This window comes from Syngnathus leptorhynchus, chromosome 1 (genome assembly GCF_054491065.1).
Source record: "Syngnathus leptorhynchus isolate UIUO chromosome 1, UIUO_Slep, whole genome shotgun sequence".
Lineage (NCBI taxonomy): Eukaryota > Metazoa > Chordata > Actinopteri > Syngnathiformes > Syngnathidae > Syngnathus > Syngnathus leptorhynchus.
In genome coordinates this window covers 14,003,196-14,021,231 of record NC_141195.1, presented here as the reverse complement: position 1 = coordinate 14,021,231, position 18,036 = coordinate 14,003,196, and the positions used below count along the sequence as shown (strand labels likewise).

Here is an 18,036-nt window from a genome sequence, read left to right as displayed (position 1 = left end):
GGCTATTTGAAATGTGACGTTTGATGTTTTTTATTTTTGCATTGGTGTTGTGCATATCACTTAATAGTACCTCATTGGAACCAAAACATGTTGTATATAGAAAATAGACATGAGCATATAGACAATATACTTGATCATTTTTTATAAGACACAACAAAGATGAAGAGTCTGAGGTGTCGCACTGCCGCAGAGTGGATGTGGAAGAAAGGAATCTGCATGCCTTGGCCCTTCCCCCGCATCTTCCACGGTAGTATTGACTTGGCCAACATGATCCCGTTTTGGCCGGTTTGACCTTTACGATCTTCCGTTGCTACTGTATTCTGGGCGTTAACAGAAGAAACAAAGCTCGTACGCCTGTTTTTTTTCTTCTTCTTCTTCTTCCCACTCATTTGCATGCAAATGCTTTCACAATAAAACATTGTGTGAAGTTGTCGGGTTGACACATTTAAGACAACACCCTAGACAAACGCGCATCATGTTGACGTTGTTTTCGATGTCCTGCCCGGAGATGTCGTCGATTCTTTCAGCAAATCCTGGCCTGGCCGCAAAGTCTAGTCTGAACCGGTTTTGGAGGAGGAGCGCCCGCCGGAGCCTTCCCGCACTGATTAACGCCTTAACGCTGCGCGCCCTCAACTCAGCTCGGCCTTTTTGTGACGCTCCCTCATCTCATTGGTCCTAATAGCATCACCACGCCCACACTTTTCGCGTACCATTAACCAAGGACGCTGACTCCTGCTGCTTGCGATTGGTTGACAGCCTCCCCATCATATTTATTTTGGGACCAGCCCTGCACGAGGGGGAGCGGAGTTGTATACATCGAGCTGTCGGGTTGCCTACGCTACAGTTTAGCGGCGTGCACCTTTCAGCACCAGTACAGTGTGGATAGCAGCCCGCCGAAAAGGGAGATTATCTCCGAAGGGGTATCCGTCGAATGTGCCGTCAACTTCACCGCTCGGCTTAGGTTCCGGAAGATATCGTGTGGTAAGCGTTTTCCGTGCCACAAGGCCGTCGCTCGGTTTTAAGGACAAGTTTATGTGGGCAGTAATTGCGATCTTGGCCTTGCTGAATGGCTGCAAATGAAGGGAAACAAAGGTGATAAAGAGTCTTCGTCCTAGCTGGCTAGTGGTGGCTACTCGCGCCAGCTCTCCATTGTGTGAGCATCCCGGTGCTATTTTTCACAGCTGCCCAACCCCCGGCGTCCCTTACCCTCCTCCCTCCCCATCCGCGCAGCAGCTCCAACTCTTTTGGACTCACTTTTATTTGGGGTGGGGGGGAGATCACGAGCCTTCCGTAATGTGCTCCCGTCTTTGGTTTGTGACCGACCGACGTATCAGCCAGGAATACCCCCAAATTCAGATCCTCCGGGCATTGAAGGAGCGTTGCGTGGAGGAGGATGTGGAATTCCGTTCTCTTCTCATGGATCAGATTGTCCTTACCATCAGCGAGGGACAACTGGGTAAGTGCAATTAAAATACACTATTATTGCACAAACAGTACTATTCAGTTGTGATTGTTTCAAGCGTTACTTCAGACTCTGCTCGATGCTAATAGCTAACAGTTGTCAGGGGCGTAGCCAGAAAAAAATCTGAGGGGTGGCCAGGAGGATGAAGAAAAACCTCATCTAGAGGTGGCCATATTTGCACACATACATCATGAGCATTCTTGTAACACTTTCAGTAACCAAGAAGCTATCCTTCATCATACATGGTTTAATGAGATATACTGCATACATATGCATACAGAGAACCTTGCATATGCAGCAACAAATGTCTATGCAAGAACACGAAACAAGTTTCGCGCATTGAAAATATATTCTTAAAATGTTTCTCCAGTCGCACTTTTTTTTTTGCATGTTGAGCAATTTTAGTGGTGGGTACAACCAGTTGGCAGACTTTTTATTCAAGCCCCTGTTGGTATGTGTAAAATTTAACTGTGGCACTGGGGTGGTCTGATAACCAATGACTTCTCAGCCATCTGGTTTGTTTGCTATTGTGTGAAAGTAAGATTTTGGTTGAGGTTGACCGCCAGAATTAAATGTTCTTTTCTTAAAGCAGATTCTATCAAAGTTTGTATGCAGTTACTTTAAATTAATTGGTAAAGTATCAACGGGTCTAAAAATACGGTATCCATGTGAAAATGGCAGAAAGGTCACAGGTACCTTCCCTAAATGTGGGGATAGCTCGAGAGTGACAAGAGGTGGCCATGGCCACCCTTAACCAGCACATAGCTCCGCCACTGATGGGTGTTGTCTGTTGGGGGGGCTTCACGGGCTTGCCTTGTACGCCTGCTAGCAAGGAAGCGGAATGAAAGCAAATCTGTGACCGCCTAACCTACTTTTCCCTGCACCTCGTCACCAAGGGGATGCTGGGTGTAGTTAATAAGGTTTCTTCTGGCCACGACTCGGAACAAAGGCCTTTATTAATCAAATCAGATTGAAGTGTAATTTTGCAGTGCGTCATGTTGTTGAAATTCACAGTGCTTTATGGTTGTGCTGGGAGATGGGATGGAAACAAGATTCTTTGCCCTCCATGACCACAGCTGACTGAAGCATCCACCCATCCATCCATCCATCCATCCATCCATCCATCCATCCATCCATCCATCCAACCCCCTCTCTCCCTCCCTCACTCCCTCACTCCATCCATCCATCCATCCATCCATCCATCCATCTTTCAATCCTTATAGAACAGTGATTTTCAAACAGAGTCTGCAAAACCGTAATTTGTAACAAATTGTTGTTCTTTGGGCCTGTTCAAAACCCTGATATTCTGGTCCCCGTTGTTCAAAGGTAATCTGAATGGGTTTTGTCTAATGGGTTGGCTCAATTCTTGAAAATGTGTTGTTCAATACCAACTATGGATTCTGAAATCAGATTAGATTGGCGTCAAACACTCAGTTTGTGTTGTTCAAAACATTTGGATTGGAATAACCTTTATCCTAAAAATCATGATCAATGTATTCCTATCCTCGCAGTTAGGTGGATTCAGAGTGTATTTCAGGAATAACAGTTGATTTAAATGAATTCTCTTTGGTAAATAACATTTATCATATTGATTTTTTTCAACTGACTTTTAAGCCACACAGTTGAAATTATAGAGTACTTCATACTGTTAAAGTAGGAATTAAATAAGAAGTCATTAAATCCATCGATCAAATTCCTCATCTTTTATGTAAACAACCACCGCGCGGCACCGGTGATGTCACTTGCAGTTCAAATGACAGTATTCCCTTGCTACATCACAGTTCGTTTATCGCGGTTTCACTACATCACAGAATTTTGAATTTTGAAAATTTTTGAAAAAAAATCACATATAAGTCGGTCCTGAGTATAAGTCGTCCCCCCACCCAAACTATGAAAAAAAACCGCAACTTATAGTCCGAAAATTATGGTAGTTGTATTTTCTGTGCTTTTTGTTGCTCCAACATACATTCAGCGACCCCAATTTATAGCACTCATTTTCTGGATCTGTAATGTTACATCGTTTGCATTTGTAGCAGGCTGATATTATGCAAGGTGCTTTAAGCAAATGGAATAAACTTAAAATGAATTACGTGATCCCAGATAGCAAAACATAACTGGATTTCAAAATCCAGATGATTTTGTTCCAAATGCATGTGTCCGTTGTATTATGAAACCACATTTCTGAGCCCTGACTTAATTGTGCTCTATCATGTGATGGTGACACTAGAATCCCAACCAACAGAGTCGAACGGAATTCATCAGCACAGTGCAAAGTGGACTTAGTGTCACCGGATGAGGATTGTGAATGTGTCTCAATTAACACATTATTGGTGTCTGCTACCAGTCACAGACTGACACTTAGGACAAAATGTTGAACAGAACATAGTCAAAATAGGTCTACAAAATGTGTTTTCCCTGTTTAGCCAAACTCTGGCTAGCTACTGTACAAAAATACTACTGTATACTTCTTGGTAATGGTTAAGAAAGTATGATAGTGAGTGTTTAAAGATTTTACAGCATTCCAGTGTTTTGTTTGTTTATTTTAGCACCTGTATGAGAGTTTTAGTTTATGATTTAATGATATAATACAGTGGCCTCCTTATTATTACACTTCCCAGGCAGCAGAGAATTGATTGAAACATTTCCTATACAGTAAAGTAATAAAAGACCTAACTGGGAACAGTGTAATCTGGAACCAGATTTTGTGTATTTCACTGATTTTCTTTCGGAAAAATAGTTTTGAAAGCTGAATAAATCAGAAATTTGTGTTCCACCTTTTGAGGTTGCAGTTTATAAACAATCAATGGCGGTTCTACACTGAATTACTCCCTGGGCAAAACAATTTCTGAGCGCAATATATTTTTTCAGTTGTTTATAATGAAAAATAAAATAAAAAAATGTCTTACAATGTTAACGTTAATGTTGTTTTTAGTCAAGCAACAAGCCCCTGTACTGCTTTCCACCATTCAACCCATCCTAATCTACTAAAACTTAGTATCCGTTTAGGTTTGGTCACAATGCAGTCACTGATAACACTCAAGGTTTTATCTGTCATTGGCCACATTTTCATTTTCACTTTGCCCATTAATCATTTCAATTTAATGCCAGGAGGGCTCATGAAAATGCACATGTACGTAAAGTATCACCTGTTTTGGTGATGAATGGTCTTCCTGAAGTCTAACACAGACAAACCCAGTCTTCAACAGTGCGAGAGGCATTTCACATCTCATGATTTGTTTACAGGGCCATTCGAGGATAGGTCCTGCGAGGAATTGATGACAAATGCATCACCCTTATGTTGTCAAATGACAGACTGGAATGAATATTAACACCAGTTTTGTTTACACCAGTTTAACATCAGAAACGGTTTTGTTTCGTGAAGATTATTTTGTTTCTCTTCTGATCAGAAGCCCCCAATGCCACCACAATGTGAATGTTATTCTGCCACATACCTGCAGTATTGTCACACAATAGGCCTGAATCAGACTGGCGGCTATGTTTTTGCCACCATGTGTTTGTTAATTAGCAGGGCTCTCTGAATTTGAACACGTGAAATGTTATAAAATGACCCAGACATGACCAACAATATAATAGCTCTCCTCAATTTGCTGCTTCATGGCTGGCTGCTATGTGTGTTTTTACACTTCACATTAGTGATATGCTTGTTTTATGATTTAAGTGGCATGTCTGTGTCTTTAATTACACACTCATTTGTCAGGAAAGTTTATCCAAGTGATGATAGGGTTTCGTTGTTTCACAAGTTAAAAATTACGGGGTTCACCTTTTACACCTAGTGGCCATTAAGAATGTTCTCTGTTACCTTAAATCATCGGAGGTACAGTTATTAAAGTGGAACTCGAGTCAAAAATGTTCTTTCTAATAATATGTTCAATGTCCCCCCCATACCAAATCGGTATACTGATTTGTTTTGCATTCATGGAACAAGAATGAAGCCAATTCATTTCCAGAAATCTCAGTAACAGGACCATTAATGTAACACTGCCCGCCCGCAGCCGTCAACTGAAGCTAGCTTTTGTTTCAGCAAAACATCATCAAACAATAGATAATTGATGTTTTAAATTGTAGGAACTGATTCTATTCTCCACATTATTGTTAAGTTTGAAATCCAAACAAGAGGTAAACCACAACGAAACTGTGTTTGAACATTCCATTCAGCATTTGTATGTTTTGACGAAGAAATTATTTTGTAGTATTGTTGTTTTTTTAATTACTCAACCTTTGATGTGCTCTCATGCACATTTTGACTTATTATACTCCACCGTAGCACTCTGTTTCATTAAGAAATCCCCAACAGTGATGGATATTAAGTACAACCCACGAGTGCACAACAAATGACATGCAACACAACATGAAGCAAGACCTTCTGTCTGCAATTCATTTATTGAAAGCTGTAGCCAGAGTTGTTGGCTTTTTTTTTTTTTTTAATAAGAAATCCCATCTGCATCACAGCTTCGGGATGTTCGAGGATTCATAAGATCTGGCAAGTTGGAAGTTCTGCATTATGCACATTTTTGCATAAAAGTTCATTTAAGAGCAATTCGAGATGAACTTATGATGAGCTTGTGTACAAAGTATTGTGTATTCAAAACTGTTTTTGCAATGTTATAACGACAATGCATATGATTATATTTTTTGTCTTATCCTCACAGAGACTTACTGATGGTTGTACTGCACTGTTAAAAGGGTCAAATTGTCAATTGTGGCAGTTGGTCTACAAAGTGCAGACTTTAAAAGTAGGCAATATGTGGTATGTGTTGGCTTTCTTGGAAAAACAGTGTCCACTTTTGTCTCCCACAATCCAACGAAATGAAAGGGAAAGATAGCAGGAGGGCTTTGTGGGTATTTGGAGTATTGCAATGGAATGCGCAGAGTGCTTGTTATGTTGTAACATTTCATTGCAGTCCTGTGGACCACATCAACATATCAATAAAATAAAACATTCCCATTACTAAGAGCACAAAATAATTTTAAAGTTATCACTCAAATCTGGTTGACGATTACATGTATGACTCCATCAAACATTTTCCAGTAATTACATGGCACCCATTGCCGTTCAAATGATTCCTCACATGAATAATAATAATCATAATAATAAGACTTAATCAATGCCTTAACCGTCTCGACACTGTTTTTTTGTAAATGATGAAAAGCACAGTAAACACAGAACAGTGTCTGTCCGACACCATGATACCACCTCTCTACACTTCCCACTGTAGCACTACTCGCATTGCTCTGTGTGTGCCAGTACAATCGGAGCAGTGTGTGAGCATATTGAATAGAGTCGACCATGAATCCTTTTGCTTGTGTACAGAGATTTTGTGAAGGAGGGTAGGGGAGGGGGGAAGAAGGGTGGGCTGTTTTTATGGCTTACACACACTTTCACATGCAACACTAGTCCCCTCCCGTGTATTAGGACCTCAAGACATCCTTGACTTTTCCTGGCTGCTGCCTTCCTATTACTCTCAATACACTAACTGTGCACACAGTCCCACAATGGGTAAACTACAGTTGCAAAAACAAAGTGGATAGTAGCAGCACCCTAGAATTCCATAATTGTATCCAATAAACAAAAATACCCTTGTCCATAGAGTACTTAGAATGGCAACTGTACATGACTAATAAATATGATAAATGCAGATGTAAATGGCAAACTATAAACAAATAAAAAATACATGCATCATGTCAAGATAGTATCAGCCTCTGTTGCCCCAGAAGAATTTGTCCGCAGAAGGCCCCTTGTAAGTTTTATCTGAAGGAACTCACTTCCCTTTTGTACATTAAACTGACACAATCTTGAAACATCTGTTAACCATACAGGAAGCCTTTCTTAAATTATTAATTTGTTATACAAGTGTACAAAGAAATCAACCTTAATAAATCATAAAACTAATATACAATAAAATTACTGAACCTTTGATAACAGACATTTACAAAATTGGAGAGATGAGAACTTAATCAACAGAAGTTTTGAGTAAAATTGTTCAAATGAGTTATCCGCATATCTTTTATTTTTATTATCATTTTATTAAGATGGTGCTTCCTTCCTTCAGAGGAGTTTCAGAATCTTGTGGAATTTATTCCAAGCCATTCAGATTTTTTTTTTGTTGGCTAATGACTCTTATCACTTAGTCGAGTGTCACCCCATCTGTTATCTCACCTCATATTCCCTAACCTAACATCTGTCCGTATGTGGTTCCTTCTATTCTTCTAAATTCATTCACTCCCATCACTGAAAAGAGCCCCCATTATGTGGGATTTCTTTGTTGACACCAACCCAAACAGTCACCCCTAGTGCATGCCTACATTTTTTTCATAGTCCAACGTGTGATGTGTCACACAATAGAGTTTGCGTCCAGTGTGTGGCTGTCACAGTTAACCAGCTCTCTTGTTAGGCCAGACGGTCAGTTTGAATCTCTGAATGCTTTTGCCGACCTGAACAAACAAATGGAAACATACCGACACGCGTCAGGACTTCACTCAAAAACTTTCTGCCCCCACAAGCAGAGTATCCGGCAGCACAACAGGATAGATGATGATGAAGGACAGCCTGCCGCTAATCATATCATCAGCCACGGCCGGCTCCAAACAGCTTAAGACTGCCAGCCTTGTAATTGAGTGTCGCTTCTTTGTCCTTAAGCCTGCCAACTGGCAGCTAGAGTTGTGTGACGGGGAGGACTGTGGAGTGTTCACATACTGCTTCTGCCAGAAAAAAAGGTCATATTTTCCACCAGGAGGTGATGCCTTCCGCAATATTTCACCAGTCCCATAACGTCTCTCTCTCTCTCTCTCGCTCTCTCTCTCGCTCTCTGTCTTAAACGTGGCAAGTTTAAGAGAAGCCAAAACAGATGTTGACTAATGTCTGTGCTTCCATGGCCCGAACCACACTGGCAGAACCTCAAGTGCTGAGCTTCACTTGTAAAAATGCACGCTGATTTTTTTTTTCCCCCGTCAAATGACTATAGCTCATCTCTTGCCCTGTAGGCCTGCAAGTGGACCAGGAAACAGTGACATCGTACCCACAGGTGGTGGTGGTGCGGGTGCCCACGCCATGGGTGCAGTCCGACAGCGACATCACCGTTCTGCGCCACCTGGAGAAGATGGGCTGTCGGCTGATCAACCGTCCTCAGGCCATACTCAACTGTGTCAACAAGTTCTGGACCTTTCAAGAGCTGGCTGGCCACGGCATACCTCTGCCTGACACCTTCTCCTACGGTAAGCACAACACGAGTTTTGAAACAGAAGCTCGCAAGAGAGACCAAGGCCAGTGCTTCTTGAACTTTTCACACAAAGTACCACCCAAAACAATAAGCCTAAATGTTTTTCAGAATAGAGAGCGCTTGTATCCCTACGGTTGCAATATAAAAAGTTGTGAGAAAAACAGCATCCAATGTTTACAGAAGTAAATTTGAAATGTGAGGAAAGAAATGCCCAAAACTAGAGAGAACACAATAAATATGAAAAAATGTTAAAGATGAAAAAGAAAATTAAATCAAAATACAACATTGGGAATGAAAGCCTGCTCATATATGGACAGAATCGTGCTTTCTTAATATTTTTTGTTTTACATTCATTTATAAGGGGGAAAAAACGAAGCCAACACCACGAGTCCCACAATTCCTTGGATTAAATTTAAAAAAAAATTACAAGAGCACAACACTGATTGAAGACGGAAGCGAGTGAAAGAAAGGGGGTGGCCCACATTCCATCGGTCTCTCTTCGGTGTAGTCCAGGCAATCCATGCAGAGTGGATAACAGAGCTTATGCAACAGTCCTGCTGCCTGACCCCATGTCCGCTCATGACTTTTCGAAACAAAATAAGCTACCCCTCGCTCCTCCCCTCCTCGTGTTCTCCCTGCTTAGTCTCTCTCTCGTGCTCCCTCTCTCTGGTGGAAAGCATGTGAATCAATGAGTCTGGAAAAAAAACATGTGACCAAGTGGATCACATCTGTTCCCTTCAATGGATGCCAGATTTGAGCAGCCAGCCATGTGAAAACAAGGAGAGAATTATACACTGGGTCTTCACTATGTTCAGTCATATTTATCATTATACTTATATGTCTGATGTTCTTAACACGTTTTGTCTTGACTCATTTTAGCCTTACAACAGGAGCATATGAACTGAAAGCTGTTTTTGCCTGCTCCATCAACCGCTCACATCCAATCTTATTCGTCTTGCAGCGACACGACATTGCCGTTTTGAGTCATTTTTGTTGTCATGGCAACATGTGCCCACCATCCCCCCCGCCCCTTTCGCAATCAAAGAATGCTCCTTTTAACACATTACATTCCCGTTTAATCCCGTGGTCCTTGTGCGTTTACCTGCATGTGGGTCTTTCCCAGGTGGACATGACAACTTCCGAAAGATGATTGACGAAGCCGAGCCGCTGGGCTACCCAGTGGTGGTGAAGAACGCACGTGGACACCGAGGTAAGACTGATGCTTAATGCCTCGCTTTAATCGGCTTGTTCAACGAAGGTGGATAACTTCAGCCTGGGATGAGTAGAACAAAGACAGAACCGAAGTGTACCTCTTATTTCTGCTTGGTTTACCGTTACACAATTTCCCTTAATTTACTCAACGAGGCGGTTGGGGGACAAAGTTTGCTATGTATGTATGTTTTGAAGGTCTGCTGACCCCTTTGCCCTTTGGCATTTAGTTTAGTTATTGACACTTGACTGGCTCGGACATTGTGTGCAACAACAATGGGCAGTGGCTGGACAAGCCGGCCGTTGTGGTGTATTGTTGGACTGAACAACCGTTAGTCAGAAGTTTAGAATCCAACTTTTTCGTTTTGTTGCATTTGTTGTCCTTCCCCTCTGGTTGATTGTTGACGATAGCTGGCCTTACCTCTCCATACTGGAAAAACAAAAATTGTTTGAATGTGGTCATTGCACCTTGCATAACATTTTTATGTGTGACATAAAATGTGCATGAGTAATATTCGCGCACGCACACACACACACACACACACACACACACACACACACACACACACACACACACAGCGTATTTGTCCTATAATTAATGCTATTGGGCCACTCCCCAGTTTCTTGTGATACATACCACAGGATGCAAAACAGAATGAAAATGGAGACTACAACTGACTTGGCGGTCACGGAGTGTGCCATCTTATTAATAGTGCGTTCGCTTATTCAAACTAACAGCCACTTTGCTCAATGGAAATAAAAAAAAACTTGACATAATTCATCGTAAAATAAAGAGCAGGGTACTTTCCGCGGCAGGCACAAATATGCTTCAAATGTATGTGCTAATGAAAAGTGCATTTTGCCAAAATGCTTCGAGGGGAGATGAGGTGATGGCACACCTCAGCAAAGTGGAGCTTCCTATTTTTTTTAAAGAGCAATATAAAAGCAAGCCAGTAGGAGAAGGAGGGAGATTTCTGCCCGGTCCGACTCACTTTAAGTTTTTCAAGGGCCTCTTTGACCAAATGTCCCATACAATGCTGACGAATATTTCCTCCTCGTTCTTCAGTCTCCCCACTGCTCTGTGCTCAGCTGTGCCTAAGCACATACAGTACCTGTACATGTACTTTATGTCTAAATGCCCAAGTCGATGTGTTTGGTTTCAATTTTATGTTTCGGGCCCAACATGAATTACAATGCAATGAATGAAGGAAGCAGATGTCGACATCTTCCTGCTTGCCAGGCAGAAGTTCACCCTCAAGCATGGTTGTGATTTCTTGCTTGTCTTGTTCCCTACACACAAAGTGCACCATCATGCCTTTCGCTGTGAGTCGTGCTAGCCGAGGAATGCCTTGTCATCGTATTTGGATTGTCACTTAGACACCATGTACACATGCATGCACACGCACATGATTTGTCCCTGCTTTCAGATGGCGGGTCAGAGGCCCTGGCACGAAGAAGTGCTAATTAAAACGGACTTTTCTTGCCTCAGTGAGAAGCATTTGTTTGTCCCCTAAGAAAAGCACCCTAACTAGGTTTTAGAGAAGGGGAACTGGCAAAAGGCTTGGTCAGCAAATTTAGCGAAAAGAGTTTGAAGAAGAAATCTCACCACAATTAAAGTTCCTCAAAAGTCTAATCGCTTGTGTCGCAATACCAAATGTTTATTGATGCCTAATATAAAAAGTCATTGCACCTTGTCGTCTTTTCTTTCCCCTCTCCAGGCAAGGCTGTGTTCTTGGCGCGGGACAAACACCATCTGACAGACCTGTGCCACTTGATCCGCCATGACACCCCCTACTTGTTTCAGGAGTATGTCAAAGAGTCACATGGCCGTGACGTACGTGTGGTCCTGGTAGGCGGGCGAGTCATCGGCTCCATGCTGCGCTGCTCCACCGACGGACGTATGCAGAGCAACTGCTCCCTAGGTAGGCATTCAAATCACGCTTCCCAAATAGTCCAGCTGCTATTCATTCTTGTGAAAGGAATTGAAATTCACATGCAGTACCTCAAGTTTCCTTTGGGACCACCCAATCTACCACCACTGGTTAAAGTCTTGTTTCCAAGTGTTGCGGAAGTGAGTGAAGAGTCAAATCTTGGATTCAGAAAGGACAATGCAAAATCGCTCCCGGTCATGAAAGACTAGAGCAGTTTAATTGCAACCCCTGGGTGCTTGAGGATATTTGGATGTTTGCCCAACAAGTTCAAAGCCTAGCGGGAGGCATCCCAGAGTCAGTGTCAGACCTGCTTTTCCTGTACCGTTAGAGCTCATAGCCTTGGCTTGTGTCTTGTTATTGGTTCTGTCCATTCATTTCAAGGTCTAAGAATCTCATCCGTGTTAGTTGTCCGATGTATGTAGTGCTGTCGACTTCATGGACTCGTGACCAGGACAGCTGCTGTAATGAGAATCAACGCATCCAAGACTGAGGCAATGGTACTCGGACACAAAGCAACACTCAGTGGCTATGGAGTGGCCTTCCACCTCAAGTGTAGGAGTTTGAAGCATCATGGCTTGCTGGTGCTCGAAGCATTCTGTGATAATGACTTCTCCACATGCCACAAATCCACCTCATCAGCCTGAATTGCAGTGCTCCCCAAACTAGGAAAACAGCTGAAGTCAAGCAGGAGACATTGAAGACAATTCATGCGCTGACGCTTCGACATTGTGCCTTTGCCAGAGATGTGCTGCTACGCTGAATGTTCTCCAGGAAAACAATTGGACACGCATGCTCATCTCCTCTTAGTAGGGCCAACAACAAAATTATCAATGGACAGTTTTTGATTCTGGTATTTCCTCAGCAGATATAAAATGTGGCTACTCTTCTAATGCACTGGGTTCTCTTGGGATCCGAAATTATAATGCAGTTCTGGAAGAGGCGGACACTATGTACATATGGCCTTCAAATGGAATCTTTATGTATGGAAAAGAATATCAAAATATTTCCACTCATGTTGTCTGTGTTTTAGCATGAATTGAACTAGTCACTTTTTTAAAAAAGGGTCGCAAAAGTCACTCCTCGCAATTTTATTTGAATTAATCGTAAAAATCAACTGTTCACACAGCCCATATTATTTTATGAGATCACTGTCCTTCTGACAATTGTTGCGGCTTGGTGAATATTGAGATGAATTGGGTTTTTTCTTTGTTTAGTGACTGCATCAGTGCTGGATCTAATTATTTACCAGCTAGCTCTAATAAAATAAGAAACTAGTTGTACCATTTATTTTTTATTTTTTTTGTACCAAGCATGACGATCCATCTGCTCGATAACATGTTTATTTGGAAGCACTGCCAGAGCAACAAGGCTGGCCTGAATCTACCCGCAAGATGCTGGCTAACTCGCTCCTAGCTATTTCCACTGTCAGAGCGAGGGGAGTTTTGAGTCCAGTTGGAGTCCTAATGCACTGTGGCATATTTGGGCCATTCATCATCAGATGATTACTGTTTATGTAACGCATTTTGTTGACTGTTGTGTATCGGATTTAGTGACATTAAATTGAAGTTCTTAATGACCCTACGTATCCTTTTTATCAATCCTCTCGTCTCGTGGTGTGTACACAGTGGAATCTTAATATTTAAAAAACTAAAATTCTCGTTGACTTTCAATTCGATGGGAAAGATTTTATCGGTTCCAGTGAAATTTAAATTAATCTCTTCCTGAGTGACCTTTACTAAACATATTCATGCATTGACGTTTTTATTGAGCACCTCACGAATGAAGTCAACAATGTGTGTTTGCTGTCATCAAGGTGGCGTGGGGATGATGTGCCCACTCAGCGAGCAAGGCAAGCAGCTGGCCACCGAGGTATCAAACATCCTGGGCATGGACGTATGCGGCATCGACCTCCTGCAGCTCAGCAACGGTTCCTTTGTGGTGTGCGAAGCCAACGCCAACGTGGGCTTCATCGCCTTCGACCAGGCATGCGGCATGGACGTGGCGGGCATCGTCGCCGACTACGCCCTCTCCATGCTCCCCAACCGTCTCACCCGCAAGATGTCTCTGCTGTCGGTGGTGTCAAGCACCAGCGAGACCAGCAGTGAGCCCGAGGTGTGCCCCGTGCCCGCCGTTGGGGGCTCCTTGCCCGAGGCCGTGTGCAACATGAGCGTGGGCTCCACTTCCAGTGAGAGCGACCCTGAGCTGGCCGAGCCCTCCCAGTCGCCCCCCTGCCAAGCCTCCGGCTCGGTCCTCCCCGACCCGGCCTACAACTTCAACACGCTGCTCGCTAATGAGATCAAGCTATTAACTGAGTGAGATGCGAACCGCCTCTACGCACCAGCACACACACACACACACACACACACACACACACACACACATGCACACACATTCCTTTTCTTAACACACGGGGTTGAATCCAAACAGAAATTCTTCCTCATACTAACTCCCTCCAAAAGATCTGAGGCTGCTCCCCTGACTCCCCGTCAGTCCTAAGGGCTAATTCAAGTATTCTCTCTGCTACCGCTTGGTTCTAACACCCCAATGGGCTTAGCGTTTGGGTTCACCTAAGCCCTGCAGGTTTTACGGGGGTGTTCCTTCTTCGATGCGCGTTAGATATGGTGGGATGCAGACTATAGTTTTTCCAAGTCTTTTGGGGTAAAAACCTACAGCGCACCAGACATGACATGGGTAGATAAAAAGAAGAACTATAAATTTGAGCAACAACATGCTGCATTCATTTGGGTAATTATATGTCAAAATATTTTTAAGAATGAAAAGCAAACAAGGATTGCATGTGTACAAATGGCTGCATACGTGATTTGCAGGTCAAAGTTTGGTGTGACAAACAAGTCAGAGGACAGAAAAATGCTAACATTACTGTGGGCCAGTGAGGTGGTTCTGTGAGGCCCAATTGAAATGTAATCGGTTCAAGAAAAAGTCTCTTTGCTCATATAATTCGAGTTATATCAGCGAGAAGTATAGATTCTGAAGGCGGATAAGGTTGACATGGCAACACACAGAGGCTGAAATCTGATTGGACAAATAATTTCTATGCTATACATACAGTATTGGGAGCAGTGTAGGTCCGATCCTCTAGTAGTGTTTATATATATTTTTGTCTCCAAATGAACATTTTCTGACCACGTTATATCTACTGTGGCCAAAATAGAAGGCCGCCCTATGTTATGTCTGGGGCTCCGTAGACGACAACCTCGCGCCAAGCTTATTTCCCACTCGTGTTCAGTTTAGCACAAAATCGAATGCAGACACAAAAAGTTGCAAGTGAACTTAAAAGAGCTATTCACACGGTATGTAAAGCCCAAGACGCAATAAGCATTTAACGCTTATGTCCAAGTTGCTTCAAGGAATACATGAAGTCCTCTTGTTTGCAGAGCTTTGTTCTTGCGTGTGGTGTCTTTAATTAGCCATGCCAGCAGCAGCCGTCTGCCAAGTTTGAAAAATTCCCTCATGTCTAGCACTTTATGACGAACAGATACATTTGTTTTTCGTTATTGTCCGTTGAAGAGAAAATATACCTCAAAAAAGTGACCTGTCACTGCCACAGAATGACACGTAGACAAAAAATACAACACATATCAAGCAGGATGCTGCACCTCTCACACCTGCTGGTTTTCCCTCTAGTTCTTTTTTGTGCTTTGGTAAATGTTACCTTTGGTGGTCATTGCTGTTGTTAGAAAAACTGTCAATTTCAATATCCTTTTTTTTTGTTGTAATTTACAAAATGCATCATATGCAACAAACACAAAATAGCATATACTTTTCAATCTTGTCGGACGATTTCAGGGATTTCAATAGCATATTGCTGTCATCCAGGCAGCCGTCCCCAGTGATGATCGATTTTTGACTTTGCTCCACTAACGTAGCCCTTGGTGGTGACATTGTTGTGTGTTTTGTTGATAACTCAGGGAAGCAGCCTGGATCTAACCTTCAAATACCAGACATATCTAAAAAGCATGACACAAAAACAGAACACAGGCAACAATGAGAAAAAAGTATCTTAAGATGTGATGGATACATGGACTTTTTCCACTTGCTACTTCTGTATTGCTCATTGTTTTATTCCTAATTTATGCTATTTTGAAAGACAAATGGTTTGTGTGCACTAATTAATGTGTAAAAACAGAACGAAAAATGAAATCGCTGTGAAGCCTGATTTTTCCCCTTTTTTCGTGGGCGGAAGTGTGTTGAGTGTAGCCAAAGGTAAGAACGAGACATCTCGCGAGACATCAGGAAAAGCAGAAGCTGGCTGCTTTCAGTCCATCTCTATCTCTCTCTTGCTCTCTCTCTCTAACGTACACACACACACACACACACACACACACACACACACACACACGTGCGTCACATCGGCGGTGTCAGCACACATACTATGAGTCAACTCTCTCCACTTGTCGTCGTCCTCTTGATTTGGATTTGTAATGTCGCCTATATCATTCCACATTGTTTACATCAATGATATCACAGCTTTTATCGACAAGTCTGCAAACCATATCATCATATCATCATAATGGTAAAATGATTCATGGGCTGGCTCAAGTTCATCGTTATTTTGTTGAATGCTGGACATGAGTAAAAGGCTCCTTTTAAATCCCATACAAGCAATAAAGAAAAGGTATTGTTGAAAATTTTACTTTAAAAGCATATACTAGTATTTTATTTTTAAAACCTTATGAAATATTGAGGATGAACAAAAATGAAAGCAAAATTCAATATGGCAATTACACAAAAATGTTTACTGATATCTTTGTATGGATCTTTTTTTAGAAAAGTCCTGCCCTTGTGATTAAGTTCTACGTGAGGGGACAGAGGCGTACAGAATGCAAACATGTACCGTCACACCCCAAGTAATAAGACACACACCTGTCAAAATGATGTCGTTTCTCATAGAAAGGCCTACACCGATTTGAGATGCACATTGAATGTGTCGTGTGAGTATTACATGCCACGTATGACGCAAAATAACTTATGGCGCACTGCTCATAATCTCGAAACATTTGTCTGTACCGTGACTCACCCTTAATGGGTCTGGAGCCATCTGTGGATATCTACTTCTAACTAGCACTTATTTGAGTAAGATTGACAAATTATGATTTGTTCCGATTGGTCAAATTGTTGACGGTGCAAATTTGAAGTAAATTAGGTTTAATTTTGTTGATCTTTTTTTTTTTGGGTGGGCTCAGATGTTTTATTTTTAATTGAGTAGCAGGCCGTACTGGCTGTATTTTCCCTACCACTGCTTTAAATTATGCTACAAATGATCAGGTTCATTTAGAATGGTGCAAAACATTGCTGGCTCTCAAGCATGAATGCAATGAATGTTTCCAAATATTAAAAACTTTTAAATTAGAAAACATTTGTATGCGTAAGGTCTTTCCGATGTCTCTTACAGGCAGGCATGTTCTTGTCAGTTCCAGCAGATAGATAGAACTTGATTGGAACTCAAAATGTGGCCAGTTTGTGAATCATTTTGGGTACGTCAGGACACGGTCTATGTATTGCAGAGTACGAGGTTAACTATTCCCTGCCAACAGATGCTTATGTGTATTTGGCACAAACACACAAGAAAAGAGAAAATAAAAAAGGGAATATGAGGAAATCTGTTGTTGTATTGCCTCCTCCAATGAATCCGAATGCCAAAAACATGCTGTATAATGATGTACTAATAAGAGTACATAGTGGCAGGATGATTACATGTAAATAATTGGAACGAATCAAAAGCCGTCTGGAGTTTGACTTTTTGCTTTACAACAATGCAATGTTTATGCTTTCGTGACAGGCTGGAGCTCTGTGTTGGTGTGTAGCGTCTAGAAAAACTGACTTAAGATAAGATAAAGGTCATTTGATGTTGGAAAGTGCTACACTGGTACGAGATGTAAAGCAAAAGCCCTCCCCGTTACTTTCTGTCCATCAGTCTGAAAGTGTTCAACAAAAGGTTCTCGAAGGTTGTTCACAAATGGTGTAAATAATTCCCTCTTGCTTTTTCATTTTTTTTTCAGATGAAAATAAAGACAAGTCATTATTCAGAACCAAAAAAATGTTTCCCTTGTACTTTCACTTTACTTACTGTTAAAACACAAATATTTGGAAACTATCTAGTGAAGTAAATGACACCTTTCATTTCAATATCACATATTTGAAACATATTTTTAGTCTCACCATATATTATAAGTAA

General features: G+C 41.9%; 1 protein-coding gene across 2 annotated transcripts; it reads left to right on the top strand.

Annotated features, from left to right (window-relative positions):
* Nucleotides 1-757: 757 nt before the first annotated feature.
* rimkla (ribosomal modification protein rimK like family member A) lies at nucleotides 758-18,025 on the top strand. 2 transcript variants are annotated; one of them, XM_085922097.1, is made up of 5 exons: nucleotides 758-1,456; nucleotides 8,465-8,695; nucleotides 9,824-9,910; nucleotides 11,628-11,831; nucleotides 13,654-18,020. In XM_085922097.1, exons 1-5 carry the CDS (start codon nucleotides 1,294-1,296, stop codon nucleotides 14,154-14,156), a joined length of 1,188 nt encoding a protein of 395 aa, XP_085778223.1. In that variant the 5' UTR covers nucleotides 758-1,293; the 3' UTR covers nucleotides 14,157-18,020. The 2 variants fall into 2 exon arrangements, with proteins under 2 accessions (XP_085778223.1, XP_085778215.1); XM_085922089.1 differs by lacking the exon at nucleotides 758-1,456 and adding an exon at nucleotides 7,530-8,217 and having other exon boundaries at nucleotides 13,654-18,025.
* The last annotated feature ends 11 nt before the right edge of the window (nucleotides 18,026-18,036 follow it).

Excerpts from the sequence above, each read along its gene's own strand:
- rimkla (XM_085922089.1), top strand. The coding sequence starts at position 8,013 with ATGATGATGAAGGACAGCCTGCCGCTAATCATATCATCAGCCACGGCC. Across the intron at positions 8,696-9,823 it reads GCCTGACACCTTCTCCTACG|GTGGACATGACAACTTCCGA; the intron begins GTAAGCACAACA and ends GGTCTTTCCCAG. Across the intron at positions 11,832-13,653 it reads GCAGAGCAACTGCTCCCTAG|GTGGCGTGGGGATGATGTGC; the intron begins GTAGGCATTCAA and ends GCTGTCATCAAG.